We start from the raw sequence: 25,067 nt of genomic DNA on the forward strand, positions 1-25,067 counted from the left end.
ATGATTGCGTATTCAGATTTCTTTAAAATTCATAATTTTTTACAATCGAACTAAAAATGAGGCTTGAGTATGGCCGACCTTTCATCTCGTATTTTATACAGACTTAACATGTATCCCACCAAAAATCATATTTATCGCTAAAAGCCATCTATCAAACCGCCCTTTCATTCTAAAGGCTGAGCCTACCGACACATCCCAAGTTAAGTGCATGTTCTTTAATTATATCTTATTATTAGTAGTTTGAAAAACCAATTCCCGATAAGTATCCTCATCTCCCATTTATACGCAAAAAGAACAAAATCAAGGGACATTTTTCAAAAAAAAAAAATTTAATTACTAAAATAGAAAAAACATATGTATTCCCATCCCCACATTTAAAATTTTCATTGTACTCAATGCAGCACGACTCAAAAATTTAAAACAAAGCCTAAAAATACAAAAATAAATAAGAACAAAAATATAAAAGCAAAGTAAAAAGGAAAAGACTTAGCTGGTAGTATGGAAGACTGTCAAAGTGCCAGTCTCGTCACCATGAATTCTCTCCTTACCGCTTCGCTCACCATGATTATTTATCTCATTCTTTCATTTCTGAACGGACATGGCCTCTCCACTCGACATACCTAAGTGAATAGAATATCTAGAAAATAAAGTCTAATTATGTGCCCTGAAAAACATCACACCAACCCATCCTCCCAGTCGTACAAGTTCAGGTTAATAATTATACAGACCAACGAAAATAAAAACATCATAAAAGAAAAATAAAACATAAAAAGATACAACTCCCAATGCTTGCTAAGACGTCCCCACACTTAGTCTTCGTCCTCTTCCTCACTCTGCTCCAATGTCTGATACGGCTCAGCTTCCTCAAACTCACGTGAACCTGGCCCATAAAATGGCGCACCATACCCATATCCATGACCATAACCATAGCTTCCCGAACCTCCCAGGAAACTCGATCCACTCGGCCCATTAGGCCCTGACACATGCGGCTGTCTCAAATAATTAGACAGATCAATACGCAACCCAGTTATCAAGTGCCTCATATTCTCATCTTGTCTTTGTTGACTGTCCCTCATCAGCTGTCTAATCCCATCACACTGCTCATTCACGTAACCCTGCATGTGGTCGACTCCTGACTCCATCCTGTCATATAAAGAATCCAAAGTAAGTACCTCAGGACGGGGCTCTCGAACTGGAAACTGTCTTCCTGGTCTTTCTTGTATGTGTAACGGCCTCTAATGTCGTGTAGGCAACTCGGCTCGCATCGCTGCGGCGACCTCAGAATCAGGAGGTGGAAGCTCAGTATGACCCAAACGAGCCCCTTCCCATGCTAATGGATCAAAGGGCGCTAAAATCCAAGACGACCTCAACTCTCTCACGCCAATATTCTCAACCACCGGCCCGCGTGTCAGATATTACTGTTTTTATTTCTCAAAAACACCCAAATTCTTTGCCAACAATGTCACGTATGGGCCCATATCTATCTTTGATCTCTTTTGTGTACCTCCCCTTCGATTTCGATGAAACGACCAAGCCAAAACACTCGCCACATTAACAAGCCTTTGTTCAACCATAACCAATAAACAAAACAAATCCAACTAATTCACCTTGTTCTCACCCGACCCTCGTCCAACCATGTAGTACTTAAAATTTTATGAATGTACCTTAAAACCGGGTCACGAACGTCCGATGCCACCATACTTCCTAAAAATAGAGAAACCGCAATCTTTACCCAAAAAGCAGCCAACTCCGTGCTGGTCAAACTAAAGGGCTTCTTATTTCTAAACGCCCCTCTCAAGCTTTTGTGAAACTCGACCGTATTAACTTCATCTTCTGTGTAAAAACCACTTGCTACCCCAAACTCGGCGATCGTCATCTCGTACGTTTCCCGCCCTAACGCAAACGAAATTGCGTCGGGTTGATCAAAATTACCTTCTTTATACCGAAACGTACATAAAAACTTAAGCCTCAACTCTTTATACTGTTGTTCCTTTAAGCATAACATCGCTTTGAACTTCGGTCCCAACAACTCCTCAATCTTACCTCTTTGCCGGATCTCATCCAAAGTATCCCGATTAATCGTTTTGAAAATCAGCATATCCGACCCCATAAGATCATAAAACTTCTCATATTCTTTCGAATCTTCTGTAAATTGGAGTAACGTACAACCTCGTATATCCCTAGTCTTTCGCCTCAACGGTACCGCTCCTTCCTTGTAATTAATCACTCGCTTTGTTGTTCTTCCAACCACATCCTCTATTTCCGGCTCATCATCTTGCGGACCAGGTGCCGGACCGCGTCTTCGCTTAGTCGCTCCATGTGATAAACCTTCTCCTGACATCCTGAAAAACACAAATAAACAAGCAAACAAAGGGAGAAAGTTAGTATCCGGTTACAAAAATTCAAACGACCGAACTCGTCCGAATGGAGATTGAGTACGAACGAGCGACCATTTTTAGCAAGTAAAGTTCAAAGGATAATTAAAAATTCAAAACAAAGTGAAACTAACTAACCGACAAAACAACAATGACTCAATGTACAACACCCCCACCCGGCACATTAATTGTCCCATTTAAGTAAAAGTGTCACAAAAACCGAACAATGAGTTATAAAGTTAACGGAAATGCATGATTAAAACTTTGTGTAAAAATATGCCAACACTCAAATCTCAACTCCAATAAGTCATAAACATCTTCAAACCAAATTTCACTTTGCAATACCCAAACCGGACCACCCGCAACCAATAATGCAACAAATAACTTCAAATCGACACAAACCGGCAAACCAAATATATTTTCTAACTGAGCTTAACCCGGTCATCAAAACCCACCAACTTACTTTCAACAAACAAACAATTCCTCAACAACCCGACAAACTAGTTTACTCAAACTAACAAAGAAAACTTACAAAACTAGGCTAAATATACAAAAACAAGTACAAATGGTGACATGAAATCATACCTTAGAGCTTGAAATGCAAGAATTAAGAGGTAAAAAAGTTGAAAATAAAGTAGTGAATGTGACTTGAATGGTGAAGAATAGATGAAAATTAATGGTGGATAATGGTTATTTGGTGTTATATTAATGATTTTAAGGTTTGATTTGGTGAAAAATGGTGAAAAAATTGTGGATTTGGTGGTGAAGAGGGTAGGGTTTCGTGGGTTTAGGGATGGAGATGAAGAATGATTTGAAAAATGGAAAACGAATTGGTTTAATATATTATATAAAATAAAATAAAATTTCTGGTTTGAACCCGTCGCGCCACGCAGCGGGCATTCATCCCCTGGTCGGGCTGCGCTCCTGGGTATATTATTATTATTATTATTTATTTTTTGAAATTATGGGTTTAATAAAGGGTATAAAGGGTTAGGTGATTGCATGATTCGATTATTACTCGTGAGACTTACCTGGCGCTTCCCCTTACCTGGCGATTCCTCTTCTAATGTCGGTAATGATCCCTTGACACGACTCAAATACAAAATCGAAAACTACAAGACACGGTTAGTGACGCAAAAACATAAATAAAGAGAAAATAAAAAATAAAAATAGAAATAGAGATAGAAATACAAACTCTACACTTGAGTTCTCACTCAAGAACCACGTGTGATAGTTTAATGCGACGGATTGAGAGGAGTTTCCTCCATCTCGATTGCTTCCTCCGGTCCACCAAGATAGTGCTTCAAACGATGACCGTTGATGTGCTTAAAATTACACATATTTATTGCTCGATTTTATCCTGTATCATGCTCGTTTATTGGAAATATCGTGGGATTATATACTTATTTATTGATTTTGATTTTCGAGGGGTTGGTTGGTGATTTATAAGACTTGGATATTTTGTGAAGAAAAAGAAAAGAAAATGGCCTTTATGCAAGACATGATCATGTTCACTTTTAAGCATGACCATGTCTTTATCACACTGGGCACTTTTACACATGACCATGCCTTTGGAGTGGCATGATCATGTTCCACCTTTCTCCAGATCTAATACCAACTCAACAAAGTAAAGCGTGCCGTATCTTTCTTCTTCGGAAGTTGAGGTTCCCAATTCTAGCCCAGGCCAGTTGTATGCACTCCTTTAACACTCTTTCGTCCGTTAGGCCACTGGTGTACCTACAATAAACAACCTTGGAGACTGAGAACCAATCAGATTGCTAGATCAAGTATTTTGTTTCAACATGATCATGTTGTGCTCAAAACATGATCAAGTCTCTTTTATTAGATAAAATAAGCAGTTCACGCAGAAGGAAAGGGGGAATCCCAGGGAGTTTTGAACCCACTGTTTAACTTCCAAACCTTGGTGATTTCCATCCAATTGCAAGCACTTTGAAGTATTCCAACATCAAGAGAAGCATCATCCATCATCTACATCATCTAGCTTGGATTCTTGGTTGATTTTACCATGAATTTTGTTATCTTTTCAAGCTTGTATGTTGTTCATGAGCTCATGTTGAGCTAAACTCTTTGTTATCACTTTGATTTAGATAAAGTTTAGTAATATTTGATGGTATTTATGGATTATTGGCAAGGATTGTGTTAGTGTTATAGCAATTTCATGATTATTCTTCAATGGTTTTGTGTATTTAAAGGTTTGTTGTGCCATGATATTCAAGACTTATGGTTGTTTGGTTATGTAATGTTGGAAAACTCATGATTTAAGCATCCATTCATGGATTTGTATATTTTTATGCTAGTCTATGGCTTTTGAACTAGGAATGGTGAATGAAGTCTTGATTATTGATTATTCATGATAAACTCTTGAATGTTCATCCTTATGCTTATGTTTGGAAAGACAAAGTATTTGTTATGATTTGTCATGTTAAGTGCTTTGTTTATCTAAGGATTGTTGACACGAACCTCTAGTTTATGTAATCTTGATATGAACATCATAAGTTGAAGAAGTACATCATTATTGCTTAGTTTAATCAACTTTAGGTGGATTATGTGTTTTTCATGTTATCTTTCCAAAGAGTTGTTGGATTAGTCAACCGTGATAGGAAACTAGCCCATACCATCTTGAAACATTGACATAATCGTGTCACTCATCCTGCTTGAATGACTTTAGATGGTTAGTTTGTACCTTTCATACTAACTTTCCAACAAGTCACGTGATTAGATATCTTTGGCGAGAGTCTAGTCACTTATGCATTTTGTGATCTTGCCATGTATCCATAATTATTGTCATTTATGAGCTAAATGGATTCGAGATTAAAGTGATATTCTTCCTTGATTGTTTGCTTTTGTGTTCGTTAGCTTAGTTTTTATATTTTGCATTATATTCTTAGTTAAAACCAAACAACTTATGATTTTAGCCGGTTAGATATTAGCGAAGATTTAGTATCAAGAGCTATCGTGTCCATGGATCTATACTTGGTTCTTACCGATGATATACTACTTATACGATAGGTACACTTGCCTATGTGTGTGTGGTTTAGTTTTGAGGTGAAATCATTTCTATAAATTTAAAACCCAGTTGTGTGAAAAATCATTATTAAAAATATATATACTTCGCGCACGTCAACCTCCATATAAAGTCGAATTTTGGCTGACTTTCAATGAAGTTTGGCACTTCATGTCATATTCTCTTTCTTCCAGTTTGTTGATAAACTCTTCAGCAGTGAGATTATCATTACGGAAGTAGACATTTTCCTTTAAAGCGAGTAGGAAGGTTGAATACGTTGGAGGCAAAGCATTCTTCAAGGTGTCGATCTTATCCACCTCAGTTGGCTCTAACTAAATAGTAGACATTTCAGCAATGAGATGACAAAATTGATTGATCATCTTCTCAACTGTTTTGTTCTTGAGAAGCACGAAGTTCCTGAATTGAAACTTGACTATAGTCTTCTTGCTCTCAAGAGTGTTCCCCAAACTACGTGTCTTCAGTTGTGCAAACAATGTAGCACAGGGTTTGATATGGCTAAACTGATGAAAGATATTATCCGGTAATGCCATAGTCAGCGTTGAGTATGCCTTAGTCTCATTCTCCGCATCTTTAATTTCTTTTGCCTTATACAAATGAAATAGCTTGTCAGTATACCCAGTGGTAGCATTACCAACTTGTGGTGCCACATACACAACATCAAGATGTCTAACGCAACCCGGATGAATAGACCCCAAGTGAGCTCGGAATCTTGGTTCCCATCGAGCAAAATCCGATAATTTGAGTAATTTCGGACATTTATTTTGAGATCTGATCTCATTATCCATAGTGAGCATCTATTGCATTAGAGCATTTTGCGATGCAGGAGCATAAAACAAAGCTGGGTTAGGAGAAGACATGTTTTATCAATTTCAAAATGTCAAGGGACATAAATTGACAAATTAAGAGACTTGGTTCACACGAATGAGTATTACTTTATGAATAACGAATGAACTGAACACTGTTCACACGGATGAGGAAGTTACTGTTGAGACGAATGATACAGCAAATGCTAGATGAATAAAGTATGAATGAAGATTTTAACGAGTGAGTTTTGAATAGAGAATGAGTTATTACGAATGAAGTTGAATAGCGAATGAAAGATTTACGAATGGTTTAACGAATGGATACAATGATTTGTTTCCGTAAAAAATGAGTTCAACGAATATGGTACGATTGATCAGTTACAAATCAATTATGACAATCCTAACGAGTGAACTATCAAACACCTAACTAATAAACATTCATAGTAACGAATGTGCACTCATCAATGTCCATATTTTCAAACTAGTCAAGATCTATCCTATTAACCACAAAATTTATCTAATTCAACTCGAAACTTAAATCCGAACCAATTCGGACTTAAACCGAACACAATTACACCAGTTCCAGACCAATTCAAACAGCTCTCAATCCCGCCATTACCGTCAAACTCAATTAAACCTCAATTCCAATCCAATTACCAATCCAAACCTTCAATTAACCTTTATTCTCAGTCCAATTACACTTAATCCTAACCTCTAATACACTTAACTTGTCTAATTCAAAGGAATTCAATCTCAATTGAACCTCTGTTTCACCGATAATGAAGATCGATACAATTACAGAACAATTCAATACTATTAAGCAAACGAAACACCAAAACGAAACGAAGATCAGATCATGTGGCTTAGATACCACTTGAGAGAGCCTTGGATCTAGATAATAGATGACATCTTAACATTCGGATTCATGCTCATACTGTTATGATTACTGATATGATGATGGATTACGTAAGTGTGTGATTTTGTGTGAGTTATGGAGGAATTTGGGTAGAGTAACGATAGGAATATGATTTATGAGAGAATTGTTATTACTTTAGAATATCTTACAGATATATAAAGGGATGACTTCATTCGTTACATTAAACATACGAATGAACATCTCATTCGTTATACATTACATCGTACGAATAGCCCTACATTCGTTGTCCCATTCGTTAAACAAGGTTAACGAATGGCACTTACATTATACGATTGTGACACATTCGTTACTAAGTAACGAATGTGCCTTACAATTAAGGCGAATGGGTTATAGTATATAATTACCAAAATGCCCTTACATTATAATCTAATATAATAATAATATAAAGACCGAGATGCTTGAAACGTGTATCAACAAAAATGTTGTCACATGTTTAAAAACTAAATTACAATGACTAAGGTTTTGCTGCAAAAGAAAATAAATAAAAATATATTATATTTTAAACTAAAGAGAGAAACGATGAACAATCTTAAATGGTTGAGTTAAAGATATAAGAGAAGACAATGTGATAGTGTAAATTATGAAAATGCTAGCAATTAAATAAAATTTTGATTTTATACTTGAAGAGAAATTACATTTATATATGTTAAGTCAAGAAATTAAACACATTACCATTTTAGTGGACTTAGTAAGCACATTTGGTTTGAAACATGAGGTCTTGGGTTAGAAACCAGTATCACACAATAATTTATTTTTTAAAATTTTATAACGCCTTATAGGTCATGGGTATAATAGAAAAACGGGTCATGGGCCATAATATAATAAGAAATAGTGACATGGCATCTACTTGGCATTCCATGTGGAGTGCCTAGTTAAATGTCATGTGGACAACTTGTGTTGCGGGAGTGCCTAGTTAAATGCCAAATGAGCAAATTGTGTTGCTTTAATAATATAGTTAGATGACTAAAATTAAAATATATGAAATTTAGTTAATAAGTAGTTTATAAACAAAAAAAATTACTAACCAATAGTTAAGTTTTATAATTATTTCAATTTATTAACTTGAAAAAAAAACATAAATGCTTAATAGTAACTAAAGATTCATATAATCTTCACTTAGATCACATAAATTTAAACATAGATAAATAGAATTTCATTTTATTAAAATAGGGATTATCTGATAAAATAGTAATTTTTCTTTTAAAATAATGTTTAAATGATTTTATTACAACAATACTGAAACGTAATTATTTCATGATTTTTTTCACTCTTAGAAATTCATAAACTTTTGATTATATGATAATTAAATAGCTATTTTTGTTTATATAAAAGTTAAGAGAGAGAGAGAGAACACTGATAACACGTTTCAGTAATTAAATACATGAATATTTATTAAATAGTTTTAGAAGTAAAGAAAGATTTTGAGCTTTTTTAATGTGATAAAGTTTTTGTCTTTTAACTAAAAAAGTTTTTGAGTCTTTACAAAAAGTATACAAAATTCTTTTGCAAGTTTGTTATTTGAAACATTTACTATTCAGTTATGTTTTAAATTTAAACTATTTGGAATTCATTTTTTTTCTTTTCTTTTTAACAACCAACAAGGCTCAATCATCAAGATAAGCTCAATGGCAAAAGGCCACCTACACTCATGAACGTAGACAGCATTGGTGACTTGGCCGACCACTATTCAAGAGAAAACCTATCTAGGGTTGTCCGCGAGTCGAGCCCGAGTCGAGCCAGGAAGGTTTATAGCTCGACCTCTAGCTCAAAGTTAAACGAGGCAGCTCAGCTAGGCTTGAGCTCGATTTTGAAGTTAAATGAGCCTAATATCGAGCCAACGAGCCGAGCCATGGCCAATTTTGGATCGGTTACAAAAATGAGCCAACTCAGCTCAGGTTGTTTCAAATCAAGTTTTTTAGCTAGTTTTTGTTAGAGCTTTTATCGAGGGAACCACGAGCTTTTTGAACAGCCATTTACCCATCACCTAAAGGCCCATTCTGGTTAAACCCCTAGCTCAACTCAATTCATTTTTGCTCAAGTGACACTTGAGCCCACGACTTTTAGTTTGTAAGTTCATGGGGCTACCACTTTGAACACATATAAAACACAATTTTTGTTGCAGTTGTAACTTTTAACTCTTGTGTTCATCAATTTTTCGTTCTATGTATCAATTTGGCAGAAGACTTCCTCTATGATTTGTTTCAACTAAATACGTTAAAAATAAAGGTTTTTCTCGCAGACTAAAAAATCCCAAGATGCGTTACACATCTCATCAATTAATATTGTATGCTTTGATCAAATGATATCACGACTTTTTGTTACTCAAGTGGAGACTTTATACCAATTCCCCGCTTATTCTAAACTTTATGATAGTTAGCAGGGATGGTCTCGTCTCTAATGTCCCAAACAGACCAAACACTTCTGTTCTTTCACATCAATGTCACATTATTTTTCCTAAATCATCCCTAACCCAATCCATTGTAGGTTGTACAATGACTGCCTTGCGTATACATACACCATTTCTTCATCGGTTCCCTCAGTTCTCTCATGTCACCCATCACCCTTGTCATGTTGTTGCCTTTAGGGTGGAGCGTTGTTTCCTAGCGGCACAACTTCCCAACGCAGTCATGTCGTCAAATTCCCTTATCCACACCCACTGTTCTAGGTGTGCTTGACTTAGGAATAACAAAACAACTTGAACCCTAAGCAATCAAAACAATTACAAGACTTTGTATAAGATTACATAAAAGTTAGGACCTGATGATATCATGCATATCTATTCATAACATTCATAAAGATTTTCATTTAATTTTAGTTTTAGTTTCATTTATCCTTAGGTAATAGATAAATTTACTAATCTACAAGTTTGTGTAAGGCCCTGGACCTGGTGCCCTACATTGGACGTTAGATGTACTCATAAACACAGTTCTAACGATCAGGGTGAATTAAAACTTTACGCAAAAGCCATAAAACTTCAACCATGTATTACAAAACAGAAAATTCTTGTTTAAAGTATTCAAATCAGTCGTAAAATAGCTTCATAACATAATTCATTATAACTTTCTTCTCTAGATGCCAGCCAACTCAATTATCGTCATGTGTCTCACTCAAGCCATCTCCTTTATCCTATTTGTCCATGTGCATACTAAAAGTCAGCTATGCTGAGTGAGTTCTAGTTAATCAGGCAACATACATTACATTCACATACTTACATATACGTGTCTGAAGATACATTTTTATATACTTAACTTGTTTACCTTCCGTTCATATATACGTACATACGTTCACACTTTAATACTTTCATTCTTTCAAACTTTCCTACTTTAATACTTTCATATTTTAACTTACTTATTACATAAATGTTTCTACGTTTTAAAGAGTCTTTCACCCAATAATCTCACAGATATTATTAGGGTCTGATACCTCTTTCGTCAGATCTTATTTAGGTTCTGGTCCCTCCTTCCTCAGATATTATTAGTGTCTGGTCCCTCCTTCCTCAGATACTATTAGGGTCTAGTCCCTCCTTCCTTAAACCATACAGCCATACAACCATACATACGTTACCATGCAACCACCATACAGCCATACATTCACACATACATTTAGTTTTATATATATATATATATATATATATATATATATATATATATATATATATAGGGAGAGGATCAAGAGAAAACTCACCTTTAAAGAGAAAACTGAAAAACTTCTAAGGAATTATTTTTAATTAAAAATAAAAAAATATTTTCAAAATTCTGTTTTAGCCATTATTCTTATATTTTCTTATATTTTACTCGAAAAATATATAAATAAAATAAAAAAACCCGTTGTAATGCACATACGTATTACTGTGCGATACCGTTGTATTACACATGTGTATTACTATGTATTTTTGAGTTTAATAGTGTTTTATTGCATATATTCAATATTTGTGTATTGTATATGTGTAGTAGTGTTGTGTTATATGAAAAAAATAAACTAAAATAAAAGTCGATGTGGTGCACATGTGCGTTAATGTTGTATTACACATACGTACTAATGTGTATTCGATGTGTGTATTAGTCTTATATTTCATATATACAATAGTGTGTATCAAACATGTGCAATAGTGTTGTATCTATGCAATACAAACACTTTTGTATATATGTAATGCACACTATTACACATGCGTACTATACCGACGAGGTTACCGACAAGTTTTTTTTTTGGAACCAATAACAACATATAGGAATATTGGAAAAAAAAAAACTTCAAAAAATATTTTAAAAAAAAGTTAAAAATAGTTTTTTAGAAGTTTTGAAGAGTTTTTAAGTTTTCTCTTTAAGAGGAGTTTTCACTAGAACCCACCCTTATATATATATATATATATATCACATACTTTTATCATCCCTATATACTTACACATCACATATCATACACTTAGTAAATGTATTAACCTATAACATAGAGAATGCGCACAGCCCCGAAAATATAACAGAGAAAAAGGGTTAGAATTCACCTGAATCCTGTTCCTTTCTGAATTAATTGTAACACCTTTCTTCAGTTTGGGCACGACTAACTGTATAACAATTATAAGTGTTAATTAACATTTTTCTATCTAAGTCTTATTACCTAATCTAGTGAACTAGTTTTGACTTAGCTAAAGGGGTTTAGTGTTTTCCTTAATCGCACAGCTAGGCCAATTGCAATCGCATGGCAAGCTAATCGCATTGCATGACAACCAATCGCATCACATAGCAATCCAATCACGTCGCTTGACAACCAATAGTATCGCATGGCAAGCCAATCCCATTCGCAAATTTCTTGTCTGTGTGGTTTGAACCGGGTTTATTTCCCGCTTATTAGTTTATGTTAAACATTTTTGTCCTCTATCATTCCCTTATGGCTTGTTTTATGATCATAAAGAATTCTGGGCCATGACGACCTCATCTACTTGTTTTTACACTGCCCGAACATTACCCGTTCATCCTGAATCGCATCCGTTAACTCATTATCACAAAGTTTATGCTTTTCTTACACTTTAGGGTCCTATTTACTATCCAACCAACCCCATAAAAAAATCCGACATCAAATCCAACCCTCTTTAACTTAACATACCTTAAACGAGCCGGTTTTGGAACCAGTTTGTTTCAGATTCTGAGGTAACCCATGAATCTCGCCAAGTTTCTTGCTTGCTTCAGGGAAATCAGACCCCAACAACCTTTAGTTCTTCCTTGGATTTGGATCTGAGATGGAAGAGGGTGTTTGTGTGTGTGGAGGCAAAGATGGAATGAGGGGTTTAGGGTTTTAGGAAGGTTTAAGGAGTTTAAATACCCCCAACCCATAGACCTTAGGCCCATTTGCACCCTTCCCTAATCCATCTTTTATCTCCAAACCCACCACCCAACTTATTATTAATTAACATAATCAAAAAATGACACATAATTAAATAAATAAAATTTTTTTATTTATTATTTTAAAAGTCAGATGTTACAAGTCTACCCTACTTAAAAGAGGCTTCGTCCCCGAAACTTAACTATCATTAAACAAATTTCGGGTAAAATTTGCGTATCTCCGTTTTGACTTCTCAGGTAGCATGTGATCCTTTGCTATGCATCCATATTACTTTAACTAAGGGAATAACCTTGCGACAAAGATGCTTCTCTTTTCTATCGACTATCTCCACTGGTTGCTCAATGTAGTTCAACTGCTCATCCATTTCTATGTCTTTCAATGCCATGAAAGATCTGTCATCAACTAGACATTTTCTCAAGTGAGAAACGTGAAAGGTCTAGTGAATCTCTTCGAACTCACGGGGTAAATCAAACTTATAAGCCACTCCGCCCACACGATCTATGATCTTAAACGGTCCAACGTACCTCGGACTCAACTTCCCTCTCTTCATGAAACGAATAATTCCCTTCTAAGGTGAGACATTGAGCATCACGCTGTCAATGGTAAACTCAATTGGTCGTCACCTCTTATTAGCATATGACTTTTAACGATGTTGAGCAGCTTTCATGTAAGGCCCCGAACCCCGGGAACCCCACAGTTGGTAATCATACAAAACACTTAGGATAATAATTAAACTTGAAAACGGTTTCTTCCATTAAAACAAACATCTTAGAGTATAATTCAGCGGAAAACAAAAATAATAAAATAAGTTCCCAAAACCCGGGAACATTGCCCAAAATCAACATAGTTATCTTTAAATAAAAACTTTTAATAATAAATGTTTAATAGTAAAACTTCAGATCCCGTATGCCCTTCACTGTCCAAGTAGCTTCGTGCACGTCCAAGCAATAAGGCATCCTCTTCCTAACCTGAAACTTACACTAACATGCACACAAAGTCAGCTTGAGCTGAGTGAGTTCAAGTTTTAAGTAAATAACACCAGTAGTAATGGTTAAGATAGTCAAACCAAAAGTTTTAAAAGTAAAAAGGTACATCCATCAAGTCCTCATTACCGAGAACTAAACATCCTCATACATACATATACAAAAGGCATATGTAAACATCTTTTCAATTACATCTCTATATTTATCACAGTATATATATATATATATATATATAACATCCACGTATAACATCAGGGTCGAGCAAACGTACAACCCAAACACGTAACATCAGTGCATGCAAACACAAAGTAGGCATGCACAACATCAGTAGTCGAAACGACTACAACATCGCCAGATATAGGCAAAGAAATAATGTATATACATATATATATTTAACATCCCAAGGCCTACCATATGCTAGCCAGCCTACATAAATTCGTTTAAAACCTTTCATCATGTAAGAAAACACTTAGGTGTGCATGCTAGCCCAAAAGTAAAAAGAGTAAAAAGGGCATCATGAACTCACCTGAAATCAATCGAACCCCTGCAACGAGCTAGGAATCCCTAAGTGCACAATCACAAGCAAGGGCCTGTAAATTATACACAACACGTTACTAAACTAGACCGTAAGAACACTCTTGCCTAATGGGCCGAAGGCCCAACAACTTGGCCCAAGGCCCAACACTTGGCCCAAGGCCCAACGGAAATCAAATCGGGTCGAATACGCGTGTAATAAACCTTAAAACCATTTGTTAAACGAATCAGCCCCAAATGGACCAAATTCCATATTAAATCTTTTCATTCATCAAGATTATGTCACCCGAGTTGATAGGGTTGACGGTTCCTTTTTACAACTCTTACTTTAACATTTAAACGAAAATTCGCGCACCGCCGACTCGATTAACGAAGCACTAACCACAACAGCCCCGAGCATCAAAAAAATAATTTTTCCACAGCCCTTAAACCCCCCCACCCCTAGGGCTGCACAAACTGATTCGGTCGGTCATCCGATCAATTAACGCATCAAACTCAACAATTTGAAATTCTATACCCGATAAACCCTAGTTTTCGAACTACAATCGATTGACCGACCTAAACACCTCCATTGGCCATGAAATTATAATATGATGTACATGTCATACCTAGTGGGATTTTGATGTGAAAACCTCACTCAAAACAGTCCCGGAAACGCTCAATTGGGCAGCCACCCGGTTAGCCTACAACAAGACGTTTTTCGATCAATACGCGCAATATGAGGACCAATTAACGTGAAAAAGACTTGGGGAATCGTAGTACATACCTTGAATTGAAGTTCTAAGGCTTAAAGTTGGCTGCAAAAAAGAAAATCGGTGGTCTTGTTCTTTGTTCCTTCTGCCGATCGCAGCTTCACAAGGGGGCCAGGGTTAGATCATGTTATAACATAAGATATTACACTTTAGTCCCTCTAGATTCAAGTGTAAGGCAAAATGGAAGGAAAAGTTAGGTTATTTAACGTACCGGGATGACGTGAAGGCTTTCAAGAAACGTCGGTTAAGTCCCGAGAGTTATACATACTCTACAAGCTTTAGTTCTTGAAACCGGAATTAACGGGTGTTACATTTCATTCATGCCTTGATCTGATCAAACCTTGAAGAGGTTTCTTGCACAACTTCTAGACTTCCAAGCTCTTTCTGACCAATCTCTCACCAACATACAGGAGTTCTACAGTGTCTACCATACAACATCTCAAATGGCAACATATCAATACTCAAGTGGTAGCTATTGTTGTAAGAAAATTCTGCTTAATGGAGATGTCATCCCAACTTCCTCCAAATTCTTACACACAAGCACGCAACATATCGTCAAGGGGGTTTGGATAGTCCTTTTAGACTGCTCATGTGCTTGAGGATGATACATCGTACTGATGTTCAGTCTTGTGCCCATAGCTTCATGGAACTTCTTCAAGAACCTCGAAGTAAAGTGAGTATCCCTATCAAACACTATCGACAAAAGTACCCCATGCTTTGTTACAACCTCACTTATGAACACCTTGGCTAACATTTATGACGAGATAGCTTCTTGTATAGGCAGAAATGAGCATTTTTCGTCAAATGGTCCACAATTACCCAGGTGGTATCATGGTTTCTAGCCGTACGCGATAGCTTAGTTATGAAATACATGGTGATGTGTTCCCATTTCCATTTTGGTATCTTTAACAGCTGCATCCTCCCATACGGTTTATGAGATTATGCCTTTACTTGCAAGCAAGTCAAACACTTACTAGCATATTCTACCACCTCATTCTTTATACCCGGCCACCAGAAATCTTTCTTCAAGTCTTGAGACATCTTGGTGGATCCTGAATGAATCGAGTATCTCGACTTATGAGCTTCATCTAGGATTTGGCCTCTAAGATCTCCATGGCATGGAATCCGCATACGATTAAACCTAGTCTTTACACCATGAGTGTTATTTATTAACTCGTTTTGTAGCCCGAAGATTCTTTCCTTCTTCATTAATGTTTCATCTACTAGAGCTTATAACCGAGCCTTACTGATATCTCCAAAGATGCCTGAATTATTAATTAGCTTATTCGACTTTAACGTTGCAATGACTCCCTCGTTTCTTGCGGCTTAGTGCATCAACAACAAATTAGTCTTACCGGGATAATACTTGATGTCGCAATCATTGTCCTTTATCAATTCTAACCATCTTCTCTGCTTCATATTTAGTTCTTTCTGCTGGAAGAAATACTTCAAACTCTTATGTTCTTTATAGTTCGTACACTTGGAACCATACGAGTAGTGTCTCCAAATCTTGAGAGCATGCACTACTGCTGCTAACTCTAAGTCATGCGCTGGGTACGTGCTTTCATGAACCTTTAACTATCTGGAAGTGTAAGCTGTAACCTTACCTCGCTGTATTAACACGCAACTTAACCCTCGATGTGAAGCATCAGTAGAAACCACCAAATCCTCATCACTGTCAGGTAGAACAAGGATTGGAGCTTCCGTGAGTCTTTTCTTCAATTCTTCAAAGGCTTCTTCTTGATACTTACCCCAATTGAATACAACAGCCTATCGGGTCATACCAGTTAATGATGCGGCTACCTTGGAGAAGTCTTTGATGAATCTACTATAATAGCCAGCCAACCCTAAGAAACTTCGTATCTTAGTTGGGTTTTACGGAGTCTGCCAATTTATTATTTCTTCAATCTTAGCTGGGTCCATAGTGATCCCTTCTGGATTAATTATGTGACCTAGAAACCGTACCTCTCGCAACCAGAATTCATACTTCAAACTCTTAGCATGTAGTTTCTCATTCTTTAAAATCTCCAACACTTGTGTTAAATGCTCGGCATGATCAGACTCAATCTTTGAATAAATCAAAATTTCATCAATGTAAAAAATCACTGATTTATCTAACATCGGTCGACAGACCCTATTCATCATATCCATAAACTCGGTTGGAGAATTCGTTAAACCAAACGACATCACGAGGAACTCTTAGCGTCTATACCATGTCTAAAATGCTATTTTAGAAATATCCGCCTCTTTCATTTTCAGATGATGATAGCCCAATTTAAGGTCTATACGCGAGAACCAACTAGCACCTTGCAATTGATCGAATAAATCATCAATCTGTGAACGGATATCTGTTAATCACCGTAAGCTTGTTCAACTCGCAGTAGTCTGTACACATTCTCATACTTCTGTATGCCTTCTTAACAAATAACACCTTTGCGCTCCACTGGGAAAAACTTGGCTTTATAAAACCTTTATCTAGGAGTTCTTGCAGCTGGGACATCAATTCTTTCATCTCGGACAGCGCTAGGCGGTAAGGTGCTTTTGCGATGGGCTGTGCTCATGGTATTAATTCTATATGAAATTCTACCTCTCATTCCGGTGGTAACCCCGGAAGATCCTATGGGAACACTTCTGGAAAGTCACACACTACAGGAACATCTTTCACTTCTGTTGTCTCCCGTCTCGGCTAATCGCATCGCATGGTGGCAAGCCAATCGCATCGAATGGCAAGCCAATTTGACAACCAATCGTATCGCATGGCAAGCCAATTGCATTCGCATTTCTTATGTGTGAAATTTGAATTGTGTTTATTTCTTGCTTATTAGTTTCTCCCAACCATTTTTGTCCTCTATCATTTCCTTATAACCTGTTTTACGGTCATAACGAATTCTGGGCTATAACGACCTCATTACTTGTTTTTACACGGCCCAAACATTGCCCGTTCATCCCGAATCACATCCATTAACTCGTTTATTGTTAAGTTTATGTTTTTCCTACACGTTAGGGTCCGATTTACTATCTAATCCACCCATACGGAAATCCGACATCAAATACACACCTTTTTTAACTTAATATACCTTATATGAGCCGGCTTTGGAATCGGTTTGTTTCGGATTCTGAGGTAACCCATGAATCTCGCTAAGTTTCTTGCTTGCTTCAAGGAAATCGGACCCTAACAGCCTTCGGTACTTCCTCGGATTTGGATCCAAGATGGAAGAGGGTGTTTGTGTGTGTTTGAGTGTGTGGAGACAAAGATGGAATGAGATGTTTAAGGTTTTAGTTTAAAGGAGTTTAAATGCCCCCAATCCCATGGACCTTAGGCCCATTTGCACCCTTCGCTAGTCCATCTTTTATCTCCAAGCCCACCACCCAACTTATTATTAATTAACATAATTAAATAATGACAATCAATTAAATAAATAAAACTCTTTTATTTATTATTTTAAAAGTCGAATGTTACAATTTTAGTTTTTGTATTTCTATCCTTTAAACATTATTGATATGTTTGGTGAAACTAGCTGGTGGCTGTTAGCTAGAAGCTGGTGGTTGGTGGCTGGTAGCTATTAGCTATACCTTTTTAGATATATTTAGGTGTTTAGAAGAGTAACTGGACTTTTATATAAAACTAGTTGGGTGCCCTCGCGGTGCGGCGGAGTGGGCGCGCAACCTGACATCAACCGCATAATTAATGTTGGTACAGGATTCACCTGATTACATTGCCTACATAACTCGAATGTAGAAGTGTAATTCCTATGAAGGCAGTACGTGATTAACCGATGGCTAAAATCAAGAAGCAAAGCTAAAGTATACAGTAATTTCAAATAGATAATTTTTTAAACTAATATGTTTTGATCCGAATCTAAAACATGTTCTGACCTGATCCCTTTTTGACTTAAAACCGTACCGACACGAACCGAACTAAATTATCCCTTTTTGTATCGACTCGTTCCGACCTTAATTTGGTCTTACACATGAACCGAGCTCACCTGACTCGATTTGTTGCCGATCCTGGCCGGTAATCACGTAATATGCTAAAAGACAAAGTATGGCAATAATATACTCAAATTAAAGAGAATAAAATGCTCATTTTTATGATCTATTTTTTTAAAAAAATATATTAAGGTGCGAAAAAGTTATGTCCTCTTAAAAAGTCATGGGATAGTTGGTTTTGAATAAGGGTTAAATGTTTAACTATTATATAAATTAATAGAAGTTGATGGAAATTCAAGTACCAAACTTGTAAAATTTCAAATATAAAAGTTTGTCACTTTTTTTCAAATGCCAGTAGTAGCAGCATTTAAATATAGAGTTTTTTCTGCTAACCTGAAAGCTTCGAGCTCATTAAGCAAAACAATGATATTAAGTATGAGCTATGAGCTTTTATATATTTATATAAAAGGAAAATAAAAATAAAAAGAAATAGGGATATTTTCATATATCCCCTTTCTAACCTTATAAATTACATACTTCCCCAACCAACAAACTCAATTTACATATTTCCCCTTTTTAAATCAAATTACTTATTTACCCTTTCATTTTATACCACTACTCATAAAGATCTTCTTCCTTTATACCTCTGCCTGTTCAATTCATATACCCCAACACCAGCATCAAGATCTTCCTCCTCTTGGCTCTCCCTATCACTCTTCCATAAATATTTTACGAAGGGATCCGACATTACTTTATGTTTAATTTTATAAGTTTTCTGTCAAAAAATAAACACATTTCCCCAAATTGAGAACCCTAATTACAGCAATTACAACCACACGGCCAGCGCCCCATGGGGATAAGAGATGCAGACGAGAGTTTTGAAGAAGTTGCGTCGTCATTAGCGACGGGAATAAAAAGCTTTCGATATTTCTCTCTGCTAATCGAGGATTTTTCGTCCATCAGTTCTCACTCTAGAAGTTTAAATCTGTAACTTGTGATTACTCCAAATGCTTGAATTGAATAAAATGTGAATCCATGGTACCTGCGAAAGTTTTAAAGATTGATTAAAGACCTATTTGAGCATGCATGTTTGGAGATCTATCAGAGGCTAAAACATTAGTGAATGTGGTCTGTATAATATTTATTTATGTTTTGTGAAATGTGTTTTATGTTAATTAAAAAGAAGTTTGATAAATGGCCTCCTACATATCTTACAAACAAAGTAATACATTATAAATTTGATTTTCATGAAACATTAGTCGACATGACATGTAATAAATATACAAAGGATGAGGATATGTACAAGTTCTTAAAAGAAAAATAAGGGCAAAATATTCAATCTAATAAGTTATTTTAATGAATTAGGTATATATGTAATATATATGTTTTAGAAATAGGAAATATGTAATAAATTTTTTGACTTAGGTAAATATGTAACTGATTAGTTTAGAAAGGGGAAATATGTAAATACCCCAAAGAAAGAAATATTATTGAGAGTCTCTACTAAATTAATGGATATACCTCATATCTATATTAAATCCGATATTTTAGTGAAGTAAATTTATATATTTTGTGTTTTCTGCATAATGTTAGGTCATTGTCTTTTCACCTATAGGGAGTTTTCTTTTTAGTGTATAATAAGGATGATCGGGTGGGTTAGTAGCCTGCCAATAATCCAATTAACTGTTAAGATTAAAATAATAATAATAATAATAATATAAAAGGAGTTGGGCTCACCTAGTCTCTTCCCATAACATATGCTCTTCTCTGCCCCCAGCATCCCAACCTCAACAGAGCAGTTGCTTCTGCTCCATTTGTTGTTACTTTTATTCTCTAAAACACACACACTCTTCTGTGTGTGTGAGAGTGAAGAAGAAGCCATTGATCTCGAGATCTGTGTTCTTGTTTTATTACATTCCGTTTACTTCACGAAGAATAGAACACATAAATAAATATAAATATATCATATCAACCTCCTTCCTAAAAATAAAACAAAATACAAACACATAACATACATTTCCCATATTTGAAGCTTTGATTCTGCTTCAAAAGCATATGCGAACCGGATTCTGTTAGCCGCTTTTATTCACGGTATGTGGTTACCTGATTTTAGTTACTAGCTTTAGCTTAGCCATCAATTCATTGCATTAGCTAGTTAGTTTATTAAGGTCAAATTTTTTGAATAGAATACTTCTAACTTTTCATGTTATAGCTAAAAATGGTTCTGCATGATTCATTCTTTTATTTTTGGGTAAAATTTTGTACCCAGCTCTTAACTATGATTTTGAAATGACAAAACTGACTCAACTGGTAGTGTTTGGTAGTTTTATACAAAAATTAATAATAATATAATAAATCTTAAAAAATTGCTCATGAATACACACACACACACACATATATATATGCATAACTTTATATTCCATTCCTTAAATGAGTAAATTATAATGAATATTAAATAGTCGGTTCAGTGTATATAGCAGCCGGTTCCAAACCGTGAATCGGACTGTATATATTTCAATTCAAATCAGTCAGACTGGCTTACTTTCTTCGGTTTCATCAGTTTAGAAACACCCTGTCAAATCTATTGCTATAACTTCATTTTTAGTACTATGGTTCATGCTAGGGATATTTTAGTTATTCTAACATAAATATCAAACATGCTTGTTATTAAACTTATTATACAAAATAGACAGTTTCATAGTTTTTTTGGGAAAAACTGAACAAGGGACTGCAAGTTTAATAAAATAATAATAATATTTTCTTTTTCTGGGACAAATGGAAAAGCAGCAAACATTGTAAGAAATTACCACAGCTGTTTGATCTCGTTTCCTTAGATATTATATAACTGTTGTCACGTGGTACAATAACTGATACCTTCTAGTTCTATAATATGCCAATTGGACTCTTGAAACTTGTTTTTATTAGTATTATGAATATGAATTTAATAAGACCAATTCCATCCTGCTTATTTTATGTTTTCAGGAATGAATTAGAAGAGAAGGACTCATGTACTAGCTACTAACTGCACAATGAATCCACATCTACTTTTTGTCCTTGTTGTGATCCTCCCACCGAGTTTTGCCGATCTAAACTCGGACAAAACTGCCCTTCTCAACTTTGCTGCCTCTGTGCCCCAAGGCCGAAAACTCAACTGGAGAAACAGAACATCGGTCTGCACATCATGGGCCGGTGTCAGTTGCAATAACAGACGTGTAACCACACTCCGCCTTCCTGGAATTGGACTGTACGGCCCGATTCCGCCTAACACTTTAGGCAACCTAGATGCAGTTACTATACTTAGCCTTCATTCCAACTTCCTTAATGGAAGTCTCCCTTTTGACCTTCTTTCCTTACCTTCTCTTACCAACATTTACCTCCAAAAAAACCAGTTTTCGGGTCAAATTCCTTCTTCTTTATCATCCCAACTCATAGCACTCGATCTTTCCTCTAACTCTTTCACCGGTAGCATCCCCAAATCAATCCAGAATTTAAGCTTCCTTAAGTATTTAAATGTCAGCAACAACCAACTTAAAGGATCGATCCCTGTGTCGTTAAAAAAGTTCCCCGCTTCATCTTTTGGCGGGAACTCTGGGTTATGTGGACCTCCGCTTAGACAATGCCTATCGCCATCACCATCACCATCACCATTACCATCATCATCTTTATTACCATCATCACCACCATCACAATCACCATTGCCATCAACAAATGTTAATATGCCACCTCCACGGATGCTGGGCCCGCCTGCCCAACGGGTACCCGATCAACAAAAAGATGATAATAATAATAAGAAACTAAGCAAGGGTGCAGTGACTGCCATCTCTGCAGTGTCTGCATCTGTGTTATTGCTTCTGCTTCTGACGTTACTGTTATTCTTTGTAAAGAAGAAGGAACGTGAAACGATTGGTAATAAGGGGAAAGCTTTAGGGGTTGGGGTAACCGAAACGCCTAAAGAGGATTTCAGTAGCGGGTTGCAAGAAACCGGGAAGAACAAGTTGGTTTTTGTTGACGGGTCGTCTTATAAGTTTGATCTTGAGGATTTGCTTAGAGCCTCTGCTGAGGTTTTGGGAAAGGGTGGCTATGGGACGACTTATAAAGCGGTTTTGGGTGAAGGGACTGTGGTGGTTGTGAAACGGTTGAAAGAAGTGGCAGTTGGAAAACGAACGTTTGAACAACAAATGGAGGTTATTGCAAGTGTAGCAAAACATGCGAATTTGGTTCCTCTTTTGGCTTATTATTATTCCAAAGATGAAAAGCTACTGATTTATGACTGTGCAGCATCACGCAGCCTGTCGTCTTTGTTACATGGTATGCTATTCAAACTTTTCTTTTACAACATCCAACTGTTAACCAAAGAGGCAGTTGAATCAACTTGCTTACTTAAGAATGAGTTGATCTGGGTTGTTTTATTTTCAGTGGGGTCGAATAAATTTTTTCAGTTAATTAATGGGAGAGCAGGTCGATAGATAAGTTGAAACTGAAGGTTCTTTAGAGTAACCTCAAATTTCGGGTCAAATGGGTCAGTCTGGGTCATTTTTAGCCCAGAACACAAATTCAGTTGTTTAGTTTTTGAAACCTGTTTGGTTTCGGGTCAAATGGGTCAGTTTGGGTCATATTTTCTTGGTTTTACCATTTGGGCTTAAAAATTTCGGGCCCAAAATAATAAAGTTGGGCCTAAATCATTTTTTAATTAAGGATTAATTTATTATTATGCATATGGCTCTATAAGAGCATCCACATCCATAAATCAATTCAAACCTCCACCTCATCGCTACATAATGTTCTAAACTTTTCACAAAAAAACCCCATTTTTCGTCCACCCATTAACCAATCTAAACCCCATTAAAATATAATAAATACGTATATATATGTGTGTATATATATATATATGATTTGTGTGTATTGGTTGTCGTAGGGCCACTACAAACTCACCTCCCAAACGTTTGAGAACGCAAACAAAAACCTCCACAAACGTTTGTCTCCACTCGTAAACTTTTGTTTGCACCATTCCATGTCAACAAAAACCTCCACACCCACACCGGTGGAGATGCTCTAATGTTTGTGTTACAATGTTTATAATAACTTCTTATAAATACTTAGAATTAAAAAAAATGAAAATTCATAAAATCAGTTCAGTTTGGTTTTTTGGTTTTAATTACATGTAAAACTGTACAAAACATCCATTTTTTTATGAAAATTTAAGACTAAACCGTAAGCTTTTGTTTGGGTTCAATTATTTTGGTTTTGTTTATTATGTTTTTTTTTTCTGTTTCATACACATCCTTAGCCCAAAGTGCTTCATAATGTGGTCCAACCTCCTAAACTGATGTGATATACTACGATGTTTTGAAACCATAAGTAACACGTTCTATCATCTAATAAATAAATAGTTGATTAACATGATCATATATGCGATACAGGTAACCGGGGTTCAGGAAGAACACTGGATTGGGAAACCAGATTAAGAATTGGTCTTGAAACAGCAAAGGCAATCACTCATATTCACTCAGGAGGCGGTGGAAAACTAACTCATGGAAACATCAAATCCTCCAATATCCTACTAGACCATGCCAACCACCCGCGTGTAACCGACTTCGGTTTAACTCCACTCATGGGCACCACGACTCAAACAACAGGCTACCATGCACCCGAAGTCATCGAGTCCAAGAAACCAACACAAAAGTCTGACGTGTATAGCTTTGGAGTGCTCCTGCTCGAGCTGCTAACTGGGAAAACACCGGCCCAGTCAGCAACAGCAATGGGCCACGATGAAGTGGTTGACCTCCCGAACTGGGTCCAGTCGGTGGTTCGAGAGGAGTGGACCGCAGAGGTGTTTGATGTGGAGTTGATAAAGTACCATAATGTGGAGGAAGAGATGGTGCAGATGCTTCAGATAGCGATGGTGTGCGTCGGGAAAAGCTCGGAAACGGGGCCGATAATGGATCAAGTGGTTAGGATGATTGAGGAGATCAGGGTGTTGGATTGTGAATCTTCAAGCCAGACATCGTAGTTATTGTTTCATGATTTGATTTTCATATGGGGAGGGATTTTAGAATAACATTACTGTTTGTTTGTTTGTTTGATTTCATTTGTGTAAAAATGCTAATTCTTATTGAAAATTGTAAAATGGGATTATAGTTTGCATGTCAATGTTACACAAATCAAACATAATAAAATCAAGCGTAATATAAATAAATCTACAAGTTATTAATAGTGTAAAAAGATGTAACAAATTCTAATTTACATGTAAAATATTGGAATTTAAATCGTTTCATATATTTTTCCTTAATCACCTACTACCAGGTGAGAACAAAAATGAAAAAGATGAGAATTATTTGTAGTCACACAAACACAAAAAGACCCCTAAAAAATA

The 25,067-nt window shown here is 36.1% G+C and overlaps 1 protein-coding gene across 1 annotated transcript; it reads left to right on the forward strand.

Moving 5' to 3' along the window:
• The first annotated feature begins 21,520 nt into the window (after positions 1–21,520).
• On the forward strand, positions 21,521–24,807 carry LOC143593787 (putative inactive receptor kinase At5g58300). Its single transcript, XM_077073297.1, has 2 exons — positions 21,521–23,002; positions 24,115–24,807. Exons 1-2 carry the CDS (start codon positions 21,724–21,726, stop codon positions 24,702–24,704), a joined length of 1,869 nt encoding a protein of 622 aa, XP_076929412.1. The 5' UTR covers positions 21,521–21,723; the 3' UTR covers positions 24,705–24,807.
• The last annotated feature ends 260 nt before the right edge of the window (positions 24,808–25,067 follow it).

This window comes from Bidens hawaiensis, unplaced genomic scaffold (assembly GCF_021521415.1).
Source record: "Bidens hawaiensis isolate Kalapana, Puna unplaced genomic scaffold, B.hawaiensis_p1.1 tig00042797_1, whole genome shotgun sequence".
Taxonomy (NCBI): Eukaryota; Viridiplantae; Streptophyta; class Magnoliopsida; order Asterales; family Asteraceae; genus Bidens; species Bidens hawaiensis.